Source organism: Catharus ustulatus, chromosome 1, assembly GCF_009819885.2.
Source record: "Catharus ustulatus isolate bCatUst1 chromosome 1, bCatUst1.pri.v2, whole genome shotgun sequence".
Taxonomy (NCBI): domain Eukaryota; kingdom Metazoa; phylum Chordata; class Aves; order Passeriformes; family Turdidae; genus Catharus; species Catharus ustulatus.
The window spans coordinates 8,500,464-8,518,012 of record NC_046221.1 but is presented as its reverse complement, the minus strand read 5'-3'; the positions used below and the strand labels follow the sequence as shown (position 1 = coordinate 8,518,012).

At 35.4% G+C, this 17,549-nt stretch overlaps 1 protein-coding gene across 1 annotated transcript in view; it reads right to left on the bottom strand.

Annotated features, from left to right (window-relative positions):
• Nucleotides 1-17,549, bottom strand: part of UBE3C (ubiquitin protein ligase E3C) — a 66,768-nt gene that overhangs the window by 38,907 nt on the left and 10,312 nt on the right. Inside the window, exons 3-11 of the mRNA XM_033059430.1 lie at nucleotides 15,316-15,390; nucleotides 14,518-14,664; nucleotides 13,732-13,847; nucleotides 12,849-13,006; nucleotides 10,702-10,855; nucleotides 9,712-9,932; nucleotides 9,299-9,453; nucleotides 7,371-7,558; nucleotides 377-463 (exon numbers count right to left, since the gene is read on the bottom strand). Of these exons, the coding sequence (XP_032915321.1) occupies nucleotides 377-463; nucleotides 7,371-7,558; nucleotides 9,299-9,453; nucleotides 9,712-9,932; nucleotides 10,702-10,855; nucleotides 12,849-13,006; nucleotides 13,732-13,847; nucleotides 14,518-14,664; nucleotides 15,316-15,390 (1,301 nt within the window). The remainder of the gene's footprint in view (nucleotides 1-376; nucleotides 464-7,370; nucleotides 7,559-9,298; nucleotides 9,454-9,711; nucleotides 9,933-10,701; nucleotides 10,856-12,848; nucleotides 13,007-13,731; nucleotides 13,848-14,517; nucleotides 14,665-15,315; nucleotides 15,391-17,549) is intronic.

The window sequence follows — 17,549 nt, the reverse complement described above, 5'->3', positions numbered from 1 at the left end:
GCACAGAGAGAATAATTCTCTGCATGTCAGCACTGAACACATGTGTAGGTCCAGTGCCTCAGCTCCCAGGAAAGTGGTTCTGTCACCATCTATTTCTGGACTAGTCAGAGCATGAGAGATCAAACTCACTCACTTGGGACAACGACCTGGGGCTTCAGTGTTTGTTGCTACACTGATGTTCATAAGCACTACAAGAATTACAAAATGTTCAACCCATTTTAAATAAGTATTTTCTTTACTCTGATTTCCAAGATTTTGCTCAATTTTATGAACTCACAGGGGGTAAATAACCATACCTCCAGCTGTCCCATTCCCTTCCCACTAGATATGCTCTATTTTACCAAAGAATCAGTTCCAGAAATGGCACAATACATACCCTGTAATCATTCGTGTAGTCATTGAAGATATCAAATACCAAAGATGCCTCAGGAATCTGGCATTAAAGGCTAAACTATAAAGAAGCCTGCAAGAAGAAGTTCAAATGAATTGTGTCTTCTAAAACACTGTACTCAGAAACCACAATGTTTCTATAAGAACTTTTCTGTCAAGCATTTCTCAGAAATAAACAATTTAAATTTACATTTTCAAGATGAAGGATCGTATTTGGATCAAATTTGGTGAAAGCCCCAAAAGCTGAAGACCAACCATATAAAACCTTACACCAAAAATAACAGTTTTCATTAAACCAGCAACAAACTATACAATATAAGCCCACATTTCCAGTCTTTCACAGAATTCAACATATATTAATAAAAATAACCTAACACTGAATTAATAGTCTGGGACTTTAAAAATTCTAATTTAGAAAATTACACCAAACTAGTTAACAGGTCACTTCTGTGGTTCTTCTGATAAACACCACAATTTTTTGCAGAAGGTAGATTAAAACACCTTAATTTATGTCACAACTATGGCAATTTTACTGGGATACTCAGCTTGGCAGAGAGAACATCAATGAAACAATGGGAGGACAGCTACACATGCAGTAACCCATCTGTAGAGTGAAAATTGTCTATGGTTTGTTTGAAAAGCTTTTATTAATTAGTAAAAATAAATGTGTCATTTCACAAGTCAGTCATACACAGAACTGACTTTAACCACATTATTTCAGACATGATTACAGTATGATCAGTTTTTCATAGAAATTAGAAATAAAAAGCTTCCTGAAACTAAAAAGTCACCCCTAGTGTGACTTTTTCTGTTCCCCCTGCAGGAAACAACAGATGAGAAAAATCATTTGAAACAATATCTTCTAGGAACCAAACTGGATTGCACTGACTAAACAGCCAGTTGATTTTCCTAGTTACTTTCCTAGCTCTCCTCATTCCTATTAGGAAGTAAGTAAAACAAGCACTGAGATCAACATCTCCCAGGGGTCAATATTTTTGCAACATCAAAATTCTCTGTGACCACACATTCAAGAGACAGGAGGCTGGGAAATGGGAGCAGGGAGGGGAAACGACCTGCTGCCAGAAAACAAAGTATTTATTGTGAACCATGCAGAAATTAAAAGAAAAAGGAAAAGCAGCATATATTTAATTAAGAAAAAAAAAGTAAAATATCAATAAAGAATTTCAAAACATTGGAGAATGGTTTAACTCCCACACAAGAACACCCCATATCCTCTCACAAACCAGTGCACAGGTCCCTGGGTTCTGGCAGCTCCTCCTGTTCCTTCCCACCAGCACAGACTCAATCCTGACCCCACAGCTGGTCCCTCTCTCCCAGCTCACCTGCATCCCCCAGATCCAGCTGCACAGACAAGGATCTGTGCCAAGATAAAGCAGCATGAGGAGGGCAGAGCTCCTCACTGAGCACAAAGGATTGTTTCACAGGTACAGGGAGTTTTGGAAATAGAGCAGGGCCATGCAGAAAAATGGGAAATGAAACAAGCAACCTTGAGTTTGCAGTGTGCCTCTTTGAATTTTTAATGCAGAGATCATTACCTTTAAAAAGAGTTGGGAGCTTCACTTATTTCACAGAAATTGCACACTGGTGACATTAGCAAGTACAAGTCAAATGTGAAGCAAATGGAGCTAATGCCAGTTTAAGATAAGCTTAGCTGTTACATTAAGTTCTAATTTAACTATGTGGGTTTTTTTTTTTAAAAAACCAACCTGAATTTGATACATGAGAATTCTATTCCCTTCTAAAGTCACATTATTTTGAGATTTGGTGAAAATTATGCATTAACATAACAGCCTTATCATACCTAGCTAATTTAGAATAAGGATTTGTATTTTAATGTTTAAATATCTGAATGATAGCTCAGGTGTCTTGGCTTCTGAAATGAGAAATTTCCTCAGTGACCTTCAGTTTTCAGGCTCATATTTAAAATGAAAAGTAATTTGGCACCTTGCCTTCAGGTCTCATGCAGCTTCCAAGCAAAAACTTGTTAATTTTACAATCATCCCTGGAAATTATGTAACAGTTTGAGCAGAAATGAACAAACATTATGGATGATGAACCTATCATAATGTAATTCCTTTTTTCATTCTAGCAATATTCAGCAGTAATGAAGGGGAAAAAAGGACAAACCTTAAGAGCTTATAATAATAACCTTTGCCTAAGTTTTAGCCATTTTTATTCCATATCCGTGATTCAGGCAGTCAATTGTAGCAACTGCTCTGTTTCATGGCTCAGTTCCAGAAATGCTGAATGAATTCAACTTCCACATTTCCCTTTCCTGAAAATCCATTTAAGTACAAAAACGCACATTTGGTAGAAGATGGTACCAACAACCTGTTTCATTAAGATGAAATAGCTGTAAATATGAAACAAATTAATTCATCAGTTCTAAAGCTTCCATTCTAAAGTTTCTGTTCTGTGATCAGAAAGCAAACAGAGAACTGCAAACTGAACACAGAATGGTGAATTGGGCCATTTGTTACAAGAGATTTACACTGCTAGATTCACCTGAAATTTAATATATTGCAAAGTAAAGATGCAGCTACCTTCCCACTCCAAGTACAGAAATTGGCTTTCAAAGTTGAAAATTACAATTGTAACCAAAAAATACAAAAAAGCAATGCACAGCAAAATATAAGGATGGCTTTGAAAAGCTGTATCTACACAAAATTGGTTGCAATCATGTTTCAAAACTTTTGGTTTCACATTGACAAAAAAAGGACTGTGAAAAAGCAAAAAAAAAAAACTAAAAATTAAAACTTTAAAACTTTGAGAAATAAAATAAGTCAAAATCTACTTTATTTAGTCTTTTTACTTGGCAGAGAAAAGATGTTCACCTGTTTAAAAACAGCCTTTCCAGGTAGAGCTACAGTAAATGACAAAGTGCAAAAATTCCTGATAAACTGTGGAAGAGTACAAGGATGGTTTATATAACCTGAGGAAAAAGCCTTATGACTCCACAAAGTTCAGAGATCAGCCTTGACCACTTTCTGTTTTAAAGAAAAAAAAATATCCACACACAAAAAAAAGCTAGAAATAAAAAATATTACAGACATTTTGATTTTAATGTAAACTTACAAAATCTAATTCGGGAGTTTATTTTCAATATTTGCACTATTCTAAAAACAGCCTAAGCAGCAAGTTTAAACTCCTCATATCTGGAGGTTTTGCATTTTCTTGAAAATCTCACTGAATGGCACCAACTTCTTTATTATGAGATCATTATACATGTTTTATGCAATGGATTCATTAATAGATTTTTAAAGTCCAATATTAAGATTCAGCACCGTCATTTGGAAGAAAGAAACATTTCTCTGCTACCAGAAAGGATAAACTTCTTTCAAGTGGAAAAACACACACTGCCTCAGCCTCAGGCTGGGATAGAGTTAAATTCACTTTGGTGATTCCTGTTAAGTATCAATTTTAATCATAGCAAATTAAATTATCTGTTCCCAAAAGTAAGTACATAACGATCATTTATTTAGAACCTTGTTTCTCTCTCTAGGTATCTAATTGTCCACAAAGGCCACATGATTTATGTCTACTTGCCAGAATAGCATTTTGGGCACCTCTGGTTTAAAAAAAGTGTCAAATTCCTCCTGTGCAATGGGACAGATTAAATGACCCATTAAGCTTAATTTAGCTGAGGCACCACTACAAGTTAATTAGTTAAAGGCAAGATTTTCAGTCTAGGTCATAAATTGGGCCCAGTTTCCCACTGAGACCATTTAAGTTAATGAAGAGAATCCAGCAGAATGAGAGGAGCTCATGCAGCCTGTGACAGGTCACTGCTGCCAGGGCAGTGGATTCTGTCACTGCAGAACTGTGAGGTGTCACAGGTATGAGACAGCAGCACAGCCACTGGGAAATGAACTGTCCTGCTCTTTAAGGCTGCTGTATGCTTCCACCTCTGCTTGTACTGCACCAAGAACATAAAGGAAAGTTTAAAAAAAGAAGGTTAAAAATGCTTATACAATGATTTTGACTTTAATAAAAACACAACAGAGTCAGAACTCTGCCTGAAGAACGGCCCCAACAGCCCCAGGTAAAGCCTGGGTATCTCAGTACACATATGAAGACAGGCTGTTCAGATCACACCAGAGTGGCATCTGCCAAACAATTCTGAAGCACAGGCTGAGATGAGCAGAGTTACAGCAATCAGGCAGTGGTGATGAACAGTGACCATGGAGCTGTTTAGCCAAGGTGAGTGAACTCAGGGCACTGACAGACAACGACTCACACCCCACTGCCCCACACCTTCCATCACTATTTCATACTCAGCTCCAATAAAGATGAAGACTAAGGTATTAAATTACACCCCAAAATATTTTACAGAAACAGAACTTACTATTCATTTAAAGTATAGTTCTGATGAAAAAAGTCTTGCAAGTGTCTCTATGAGAACTACAGTCTAAGACAAAGTTTTCTCTCTTTTTTTAAATAACTGTATTCAATAATATGTATCAACTTCATAATGAAAAGATTAAAACCCCATCCTTTTTGAAAATAAGCAGAACTCACAATGGCTCATTTACAATCAGGATTTCATTTTACACCTCTAATCCAGGTCACTAAACACAGGCTACAGTCAGGTTTTTCTTGTATTACAACCTTGTTCTTTAATTTGGCTTGATTGCATATCTACAGAATTATTCAGAGTTCATCAAAATTCCTAATAACTAACCCAAAGCAGTGTGTTTTCTCAGTTATCCACCTCTGGATCCTCCACCCTGTCTAGAACATCAGAAAATAACTTTACAGGCTTGCTCCTTTCAAAACTACATTATACTTGTAGGTATATCTTGTTTTAGTCTTGGTCTCTGTTGCAAAACCAAGGAAAATACTAAGCTGATTCAGCAACACCAATGTTCCTAACACCACAAAACATCATCATTATCAGTCAAATTATAGAAGTACTGAGAAGCTTCAAGAAAAAAAAAAACATTCAGCATTAACAGAGTGAAACAAGTGTATATTCTGAAATTCTCATCTTTGCCCCAGAAGGGAAAAAAAACCTCAGAACTACTAAAACAATACTGAGATATTTGCAATGTGCTCCCTTCTAAAGCCTGTCCAATTTTTTTGTTACTGAAAAACGATTTTCAATTATTACTCTATTTATCATCCCATTTTTCACATTTAAAGCTTCTATATTTTTATCATTATTTTATATTACAGATATATATGCTGTTAAATAAACTAAGTCTTTTTAACAACTCCTTCTATCTTAAACCATTTGACCCAGTATGATTCCAAACACAAAATAAAAGAGCACTATTAAGCTCCTGGAATACATTTAAAATAATTTGAGGTAAATTATTTTTGCTTAACTATTTCTACATGGCTTTATTACGTAGATACACTTCACTCTGCATATTAAGCAATTTAAAAGCTCCAAAGCAAGTGTAGCATCCTTGAAAAGACTATCATTAAATTTGAAAAAATAATTTGGGCATTAAAAAAAAAAATCACCAGACAAACAAAGTGAAACTTAATGACAAAAAGTCTTTTAATTATCTTTTTAAATTCCACAAATAAACATAATCTGACCTTCAAAAATCACTCAAAAATAAGTTTAGAATACCTGTTTGGTAACCTAGGCCAAGTCTAAATGCACAGAGAATAGGACAAAAGATTGACACCTGCTGAAATGATGATCCCTGGCAAACCACCATTTACAGCTGACTTCTAAGTGAGAACCAGTAATTAAATGTCTACTTCAGTTTACCAAATATCTGTGTAAATTAAGTTCGTTTCAACCATGAAAGTAATTGCACTGATATAACTAATCTTAGTATCTACTACTTATTTCTAAAATTCAGTCATTCAAAGTTACAATTTGTGAATTATATTCTACTAGAAGATGGTGAGTAGAACTTTCATAACTCTGAATTTATCCAATGTGTAAATAGCTTGTTATCACAAATAATTACAAAGACCCACTAGAGCTTCTCAGAGGAAATAGATGCCATACTCATACAATTAAGGTTTGGTGACTTCTTTATTCATTAAACACCCTTTTCCTCACAGTTCACCAGCAAGCCTCCAGTCAAAGCAGTGATGCATTTAAGCTCAGTAATTACTATCCAAGGCAATGTACTACTTGCAACAATAAAGCTGGCAGGCTAATTCAACTGCTGCTATGATCTTCAGGTCTCACATCCTGCTCTAATGCAATTAGTCTACAAAGAACTAATTACCCTAATCGAGCAATCACAGTTTCACTGACATCTTACTTCCTCTAGCAGCTATAAACACCATTGAGCTAAGATAGCACCTAATTAGTTTTCTGTATCACTGTTTACAATGCAGTTTGAATTATGTTTACAACATTCCCTAAATACTTACTTTACTACCAGGTACTCAGAACTACTTGCACCAGAACAGTGTTAATACTTCTGGGTCTCAGCCTGATAATAAAAAGGTTAAAAATCTTCTCCCATTGTTCTGACATTTGTGGTTTGCAATCTTTGTGAAAGAGTACTGCACAAATGAACATGTCCTTTATTTCATCTCAAGTGCCAAACCCTCCCCAAACAACAGTGATTTTCAATAGTTAGGAATTAGCTTAATTTGTAGCAAGAGATTTTGGAATAAAGAAGGGTGTGAACAAGTCGGTTTCAGTGCTCAGCTAGCCAGAGAGACTGGGGAATTCACAGCACTGGATGTTTTAAAACCAAGTCCAATTTCTACTACATTTACACTTAACATTGCCTCTGAGCAAGGGAACAGATAAAATGCTTACAAGAATCTTGAGAGGGCATAGTGAACAGCAAGAAAATTAAGAAACAAAGAATTCACTCTTTGGTTTGCCTATTACGATTTAAATTTTGAAATTCTGATTTATTTCAGCTAGTTGTAAAACAAAACACAGAAAAAACTCAAGGAATTTAAAACAAGTCTACCTAAGAAAACTAATTTTAGCTGTACTACAGCTCAAGGTGACTATTATTTCTACTTGCCTGACTTTTGGCACCATCATTCGGTGTTGTACCATTAGAGTGTGGCAGATTGATGCCATCAGGGTAAAGACCTCTTCACTGGCTGAATCTCTCCAAACCATGTTCAGTAGAGTGTTTGTCTGCTGCTTTGTGTCCAATTTCTTGAGGCACTCCTCAGTTATGTACTGGACTGATATTCTCCCATCACCCTACAAACACATCAAAGGAAAGCTTAACTTTAATTCTTTTTAATTATATCCCCTTTTCTGTAAAAAAATACTTACAAATACAACTAGAATGAAGTTTTCTTGTATAATAAATAAAATGGAAGCGTATATGTATATCCAAGTCTTTAAAATATCAGACCCAAGAGGCAGGGTCCCAGGCAGGTAAATGTGCTTTGGAGTCCATCCTCCACTGAGGCCAGTGGAAATACTGCCTTTACTGTGAGTGTGCTCTGCAACACTTGCACACAACTAGGGAAAATCATTTAGTGGCATGAAACATGTGAAAAATCATCTCTTCTCCACTGACATCAGTCAGCATTGGACATGAAACCCAGAAATGGATGCTGACTCTAAAGTCTTCTTTTAAAGGTATTTTCACATTCACAATTCTTGGGTTAACAAATGACAACAAAGTTCAGGGTGGTCACTGCATGTCTGGGTGTGAAGAGGAATGCTTTTGCTTGGCATACAACTGAGTCCACCCCAGCATTTGCTTTTCCTAATTTCCTATCTTTATCTTGCCCTCAACTGATCAAAGCTGTCAGGCTCATTGAAGGACACAGGTTAACCAGCTATAAATTTTTAAGAAAGAAGGGTTCCCCATCCACTTACCCTTTTTATTTTTTTTTTTTGGTAAGACAGGCATGCATGAAAATATACAATACGTACAAAAAAATCACAGGAGAAACACACAAAAAATCCATATTGCAATAGTATTATTTATATAAAGCCTCCTCAGAGCAGATTTTTTTTTCTAATTTATGAATTAGTGTAAGTTAACTCCTAACAGAAATTACTCCTTTGTTTTTACCAAATAATCTCTTAAGCATCACCTATCTCTAAGCCACAAGCAGAATTAGCCAATATTTACATTGCACACAGTGTATGTGCCTGGTAAATTGAGTATTTTATTCACACCATATTGGTAAAACTTTTGGTGACAGTAACACACAGCATCTGAAGATACTCAAGTAAAATGCTGCAAGTACTCCCTGGCAGCATGGTTCTTCCTAAGTTTTTTTTTAATGAACTTTAAATATGGTGAAATTTCTCACATTCTAAGATGAAGGCATGCACACTAAGTCGTTTGAATGGCTGTATCTTCTGAAAGATTACATAAAGGTCAGTAAGAAACTGCTGAATTTATATTTGTCCAACTTTGGTTTGTCAAAGCCTTGATGTGAGCAGTAGGAGGCTAAAGTTAGCATGGATTTATTCTGTTTATAAATTCAAATTATAGTGAAGAAGTTCTATTTATAACAGTCTCTATGTATTATTACAAAAAGCAGGTGCTTCCCTTTGAGGGCTTTTGAGACAGTGGGTATATGTAGACCTATTCTACAAGCTAAAGATTGCAGTTGAACTTGTAGTTATTTCCATGAGGAAAAAACATGAAAATACTAAGTTGGAGTATCAGTGTATTTCATGATATCTCAGCATCATCGTGGACCTACAGAATACAGAGAGTAAGAAAATCTCTATAAAATACAAATGTAAAAAGGCAGTTTTAAGCCTTTTTAAAAATAAAAGCTTTGTACTTTCACAGACACTACCTGTAGTTTAGGATCTATCATTATAGTAAGGAGTTTGCCTTAATGTAAGCGAAGTTCCATTTGCTTGCAGTGAGCAATCATCAATTGTTAAGAAGCAAACAGGCTCCTGTTTTTGCCTATCATTACTGCTGCTGTACAAATCCATTCACAGGAATTCTGCACTGCTTACCGGTGTAGTTGTCATTTTACTGATCTCTTCATCCTCATCTTCAGAATCACTGTTTGCATCTTGACAATTTGTACCAGCAGCAGACACAGGCAGTTGAGAGAGGAAAGTTTGGAGTACCCTCAAATACACAAGAAGTCCTTCCTCTGAAAGGGATCCTAGAGCACACACATTGAAACAAAAGATCGTCAGTGAGATCACACTGCACTAAGAAAAATATTTTATCAGAAATACCTGAACAAATCTTACCAAATTAGTGCATTTTTATAATGAAAGGAGAAGAATAAGTAACAGAACAGATCTGTCCAACACTTTAATCCACAAATTGTCCTTTGGCAATGAACTATGATGAGGAAATACGTAACACATTAATTCCAATGTTAAAAATCAATTAATTGTCCACTCAGCTTGCTCACCCAAGTATGTTTCTCCAACTGTTAACACAAAGTAGAAAAGCCATGGGGCATGATCACTTCTTCTTGAACATCCACTTTCTGCTAATAATAGTGCATTCAGAAAGAGTTCATAAGGGAAAATAGTCTGCACATCAGCAAGCGCTGGAATGATGAAATGGAATATTTGATCTGTAAAAGGTGCTGCCAGAAACTCCTCTGTGAAGGCTGCAAAAATCTGCTGCCTGAAAAGAAGAAAAATAGTTGCTATAGAAAATATAGGCAACATTTCCCACAATTATACCAATAGAATAACAGATCATTTTGCAATCATGGACACATCCATTAAAAGGACTGCAAATATGTGTTCCATTAATTCTGTCCTAGTCCATCAAATTTCTCAGAAATTTACTTCTTACACTAAATCCTCTTCCTGATGATCTTACATGCAATTCTATCCTTTAAACTTTTTATGAACTCAAAGAAAACTATTCTGAAATTTAATACCTTTTTTTATAATATCAAAGAAAAAAATACATCACTAAAACCCCTTTTATACAAAATCCTGTTGTAACAAAAAACACTACTGCATGTGATACAACCTGAATTTATGTTCCCTCTGTCTACATACCTGACTCTTTCTGCTTGGAAGCTGCTTTAGTGATTTCTCTCCATAAACCTCAGCCCATCTGTCACAAAGTTCTTTTGAACTCTAAAATTCTTTTCATCTACCCTTAGCTTCATCTCTCTTCTCATCTAAATTTTCCACACCCTCATTCCTGTGTACTGTGATACCTGCTGTTCTCTCTGCTCTGTTTATTGCAGCATTCAGCATTTTATTGCCTTTTTCTTAAACACACCTGAAACTACATTGTTTCAGTGATGTACAGTGCTACCAAAAAATCATTACTGTACAAATAAATCTGCAAGAATGGCTGGGCACTGGACAACAACAAACTGCACCTCTGACTACAGCAAGTGAGTACACAAATGTTTAATATTATCTTTATTTACCTTGCACCTTCTGGGCAGGAGCTATATGTAAAGTGCAATGGCTTCAGAACATTCTCCAGAAGTATTTTTGCAATAGGGACACGAGAAACATCAGAATACTCAATACTCGAGGGAAGCTTATTGTTAATTAACAAATAAAGCGACTTGTAGTAGCCTGCAAGTAAAAACAAATCACTTTTAAACACAGTATTACTTTCCTTCTTTTCCATATAAAAAAATACAAATTAAGTTGAAAAATACTTTATAATTCATTTCATGAAGCTTGACTTAGGAAGACATTTTACAATAGTACGTCACATTCACATAATTAACAGGCTATACCAGCAATATCTTGGAAACATCACATTATAAAATCATCTTCAGAGTCAGTTTGATTTTCAAAGATCAATCAACTCTTTCTGATGAAGTGAATAATTTGATTTCTTTAAATAATGATGTAAAATATGTTCTCTCCTCCTTTAAGTGGCTGTAGTCATGTTGTCCTTCCACTCTTCCATAAAAGAACAATTTTCCACTCTACTCCCAAACATGACTGCATCAAGAGGCCTGGCACAATGTCCTAATTTTGTGATCACCCTGCCATAGCAGGCTGCAGAATACAATCACTATTTCCAGAACAGGGCTCCCTCAGACAGTAATAAAATGCATTGTTGCCCATGCCATAAAGACATGCATGGAGAGTAATTTATTTTTGTCTCACTGAAGTACAAATGGAACCACGTGATTTCATTCTTCTTAAACCAACTTCATGCTCAATGAACTCCAAACTAAGACACAAATTCCACAATTACAGGAACACTGTAAATGCATAAACAGTGGCACATCATTGAGAGTCCAGTCTAAGAACCCTTCCCAGGGACCACCTAACTTGTCACAGTGGAAGTCCCCATAAAGGAATGACTCAGCAATGCTGACCAGACACACATGGAAGGCAAATTCTATCCAAAAGCATACACTAATGAAAACTGGTAACAGAGTCTTTACAAGTTAAGCTTAAAAAATTATTAGGAGACAGAACATTTGCCGTTGCACAAAACCACTTCTTTTTGTTTTCATTGTAAGTAATCAGAAAGCTAAATTTTAATAAAAAAATTATGATTCTACAATCTCAAACTTTTATATAATAGTTGTGAGGAGAGAATATTAGACTAAAAAAACAAACACACGTGTTTTGGAAGACATATTTATTATATAAAAACCAATGAGACAAATGTACAGACTTTGTTATGCCAAGGCAAGTAAAATAAATGTACTACAATAAGAGTAAATTTTTTCCTCATAGTGACTTCAACATACAGTCCTTAGTAAGAGGATTAGGTTGTCAAGTCCACTGAATGTGCTTTAAGTGTTATATAGAAATATTCCAAAAACCAATGACTGGAAGATGCTCTTTCTGCAATTTATACCAAAGAGGCTGTCCCAGAGATTTATTTCAAAATGTTTTTGTCTTTCTTCACGATCTACTAGCTTTGCAAACTCAAGTCACCTTATCAAAAAGGCAAAATAATTTATTTTGGACATTTCCAGAATAATGAAGTTTCTTTGCAACTAAACATCATTTTGGTGCTAACTATCCAATTCATTAACTTCTGGTATGTTTGCACAGGTGTCACTGACTGCAGTTTAGCAAACAGTTTTGCTGATGGTGGTAGGAGAGAAATAAAAGCCAGGTCACCATCTCTGCTAAGCTGAGTTCTGGCAGGATGAAAAGGTAATGCCAACCTAGAATAATAATGAATATTAACATTTACAGAGAATAGTAACAGTCACTGCAACACAATGACCAATTTTTTCACAATTGAAGTTTAGATCTGCCACAGTGTGTGCGTCCATGTGAGAGTATTTAACAGGTGCTGGAATAAAACTTTTGTTAGGCAATATCCACCTACTCTTAAAGTCTGTGCTACAGGTCTGTATGAACAACTTCGTAGAATACCCAATTTATAAAGAGAATTTCCAAAGAAATCAAGCAGTAATTTCTCAAGCCATGACCTCATTACAAGAATATCCTCCAAATGTATAGGTTAGTGCATGCAGTACTTTATTCATCATGTCTGTGCTAAAGACAAAAATTTGATTAAAGAATACAAGCTTCAGGTGCTCAATTTTTGATTATTTCCCAGAACTTGTGGCTCCTAGCTACTCACCTTTTTGAACCATGTAGTGCAAAATTTGTTCAATTAATGATGTCACATAGCTGACATCTTGTAAAACAGGCAAATACGTATTCTCAGATGAAAATACCTCAAGCATTCTCATAGGAAGTGCAACATTCAGACTGTCATCATTGCAATTTTGCAGTAGCCTATAAATGAAATTAAAATTATTTAACAAAATATTTCTCATATTTCACCACACATTCACCTTAAAAGTGACTTATTTATATATATATATAAAGTAATTTATCTATATCTATGTAGTTTCCAGGTGCTCTCAGTGGTTTAGCTACATGTTTTTGAGGGCACCTTTATAATAATAACTCCTGATTTTAGGGTATCTACAAATATGGCATTCTTTCTTAAAATCCTACTAAATTCTTGCTCTGAGTGATTTGAAAATTTGGAGGTCTACTGCACCACTAACCATATTATAAATGGAGCCATGAAAGCCCCAGAGCAACATGGGCTGGGAACAGGCGCTAGGGAACATCATGTGCATAACTAACACAACATGTCTTTGATTACTGAAATATTAGAAATACAGCCATTCCCACCCTTTTAACAAGTTGTTTATGTAACAGCTACAAGTAACCACAGAAATGATCATGATTAAGAGTCTGTTTAGAATTCAAAGTATTTTTAGTGAGACATTTATATGGGCTGATTTGTCCTAACAATGTGCTTTCTTCCCCATCCATATTAAGAGCTGCATTTACAAAACCACAATTTCCACTGCAGTGAAAATGTGCAACTCCATGCAGTGACACCACAGCTGTGTCCCACTACACATGGACTTTAAAGCCATCCCTCACATCTTCTGTAGTATCTTTTGTCACTGTTTACATACAGTTTACAGAAACAAAGAACCTACCTGCAACACAGCCCCAACAGTCTTTTTATTTGGAATAAGCAAGTAAGTCTGTCTGGACCATCCAATTGCTTAACAAACTGAGAACTCTGTTTAATTAAATTCTGACACATCCATACCTGCAACAAGATATGCACAAGCTTACAGTTTATCATGACAAGTTCTATCATCTATGGCAACTCAGTAATATTTCAATGCTCTTGTGGATACCTTTGCAAGACTGACAAAACACAAACTCACATTGAATCATGTTCAGTTTAAAAAAAAATAATTGTTACTCAGTATAAACTCCACAACTACTAGTACTAAACTTTCAAAGTGAAGACTGAGTTCACATCTGGTAATTATTTGTTTTTAAACAGCCATAATTCTTTAATGTCCATTATTAACAGCCACTATGAATCACACTTACTCATACATTTGGGAAGCTGGCAGTGACTTTGCAATTGATATGCCAGCAATATTGAACAGTGAGAAAAAAAATATCACCCAAACACCTTGAGAATGGCCAAGGGGCCAAGGAGAAAATACTGTCTAAAAATTAAAATCCTAATAGAAGTATATTATTTTAAAAACTTATTGTGAATAATACACATTTGATTTTCCAAGGCTTCACTTCACATACTTTGTATGTGTGTGGGCACATGCACTTGTAAAACCTAATTTTAAGTTATTGTGACTAAATGAAAAACAGCAGAGTGCAGTGAAAAGTGCACTTTCAAGTGAAAGACTGGTTTAAAAGTGCACAAAATGCAAGTACTACAGATCAAAGTGTGGTACAGTACTCACCAAACGCTTTGAATCCTCGTTCTGCCTATAGAAAAAGAGTAACTGGCGAACTAAGAGAGTCAAATTCGCTCCATTAGCAGTGGAAAAGGCTCCTCCAGACTGAGCCAAATTAGCACAGCGATCAAATTCACTTCTTTGGATAGAGTACTTAAAAACAAAACATCCATCAATAGATCAGTAATGGTTGTGGATTAAAACAGACACAAAATTTCAGTTTCCTATCCAGTCAGGTTACAAAGTAGTAAAACAGATACAACATATTTGTTAAGAGATCAAAACATACACATGATATCATAGATGAAGCCATTAACTCCGTTCTGTAACTCCAAATGTACAGTTGCAGCAAATCTGTTGCTTATCAAGTATTATCACATCAAACATTTTAGTCCAGTTTACTCAAATTAATGAATTTAAACAAAACTCCTTCATAGAAGAATCTACCCAACAGCAACTTAGTACAACTTTTTGACTCAAACTACTACCTTAGCCATGCTGTAAAAAAACTCAAAAGCTCCACTGGTGTGTGAAAGTTCTTAATACCTAATGTTTTTTATCCAATTTATCAACTAAAAAAAACATTGCAGGATCCCACTCAGGTTTAGTCACATCCATGCTTTGCAGGATATACATCTGTTTACTAAAACAATGAGTTTAAAATGAGAATGTCAAGAGGGAAAAAGGAACTTCTGCTTTCTCAAATACTCAAAATGATTTTTCAGTGAAATTATTTATAACTAGAAATTCTCATTTTCAGCAAAACTATTTATCATCTTTCTAATTAAATAACCAGGTACTGACTTGATGTTTTCTGTCTCTGTACCCTCTTACAAAGGACTGGATTATTATTGCATTTTTCAGCCTCCGCCTTTCTTCCTGTAAAACAAAGCAAGAAAACTGAAATCAACACCATAGCACTGACTCTAATTTCTACCATTTTATCAAATATATTTGTATTCAATATGGCCTTTTAATGAAAATTAAGCACCAATCATTAGTAAAATAAATTATTTTAATGTTTGTATCCAATACACATAAATCAGTGAGAATGCTTTTTATGTTTTTAAAAACAAATTTATTATTAAATATTGAAAAAGAATCTTTAATACTCAGTAAATATGTAATACTACAGAAATCAACACAAATATTTTATTACTTTGCATCACTTTATTGTTAATGCATTTTATTAGACAAAGTCATATTACTCTGTTGAAAAATGTTGAAGGATTCATCAAACTCAATGACATCATTCCTCTTTCTGCATAGAGCAGCAAACACTGACAACCCATTTATTTGTTTTCATTCAAACAATATACAAACATTATGATGCTAGCACAGGGAAAACAATTTTTTAAAAATCAATTTATTTGGAGACAGTATCTCTGTCAAAAAGAAAATGAGGCTTAAAGCTCATTGTGGCGCAGGAGCAAAATATAAAAATTAATAAAAATTCTCAGCCTCTTTTCCAAACCTCAGCAGGTGGAAAGAGTAGCAAAATTCATCCCTTTACAACGGCTCTGAGGAACTGAAAGCCAGCTTGCTTGAGATGCTGTGGAAAGAGCTCTTGGAGGGTTCCCTGACAACACCCTGAGCATATCCCATTACAATAAATATCTGTGGGAAGTGGCTGCTGTAATTATATTTCTAACAATGTCCATATGGTTTCTTGGGGAATAAAAGAGGGGAAATAAAGAATTGTTCATGAACCTAGAGCTACAAAGCAGTGGTTGAAGGAAAACAGAAGGATCAAGAAGTTTGCTTTAGAAAGAGAAATTTTAACCTAATCAATCCTTAAACTATATTGAACCTGTATGTCTGAGGGTCACCAGGCAAAACAAAACACCAAAATGTTTTCATAGATTTCAGTAAAATACTTTTGGAAAGTTTACGTAAATTTTCAAGTCCCAAAATCTTGATTTCCAATTTATTGCTCTATAAAGACACATCCAACTTAAGAGTGGCCTGAACTGACCAGAGAGAACACCAGACAAAACTGCTACTCAAGGCCTATTTTATTTTTCTTGGAAAACTCTGGTTCTTAGAGTAAGTTATCTGAATAAGCAGATTCTTGAGGACTCTGCCTCTAAATCACTGATCAAAATCAAAATTTTGTTAGGCCAAAGGGTATTTCTCTCTCCAAAATACTGACAGTAAAAGTGCAATCAGGAGAGAGTTTCAGAGAGGTGACATCTCTTCATAACCATAATGTAAGGCTCAATTCAAACACAGATAACTTCTCCTCTCTAGGTACTGGTTTTATCTCAGAACACATAATTGACAATTAGAGACTCCTAATTGCAAAGGTTTTAAGGCTGAGGTCACTGCTAAGATTCTGCTACAGGCAGTTTTTAAAAGCCACAGCTGATTTTATTCTCAGAGGAGTCATTCATTTTGTGAAAACGTGCTCCATGCCACAGCAAATCACTGTGTGCACATGTGCACCTCCACTGGGATGAGTGCACAGCTCTGCACTGGCTCTGCAAAGGACAGAGCCAAGCACCTGAATGGCTTTATGGACCACAAAGAATTCTTACACATGTTGCTAATGACTCACTGATCATAAAGCTGATTCACTGCATGGAATTCTGAATTTGTGGGTGAAATCCTGGTACTTTCATACTTGAACTTAGGCCATAACTACACACCCAGGTTGGGGAGAAAAAAAAACCAGTAACTGTCCACAGAAACTGAGGAGTCACTACAGAACTTGTGCTTAACCCAGCTTGGGTCACACACACCTGTAAGGGCCAAAGAGCTATTTTCTTCATGATCATGAAACCTGCATAGCTATAATTTTTAATCAGTATTTAACACCGAATTTTTTTCAACTTATATGGGAGGGGTGGGGGGGAAAATGACAAAATTAACATATTTACTCAAATTCCATACCACTAAATTTTGGGGTCTTCATTTCAGTGCCTATTCCTCCTTTGTATAATTCCAGACTGAATTTTCCAGAGCAGTAAAATTCCATCACAAACCAGTTTTAAGGTTGCTTAAAGCCTCACACATCAGCTTCTCACTGCTCCTTAATT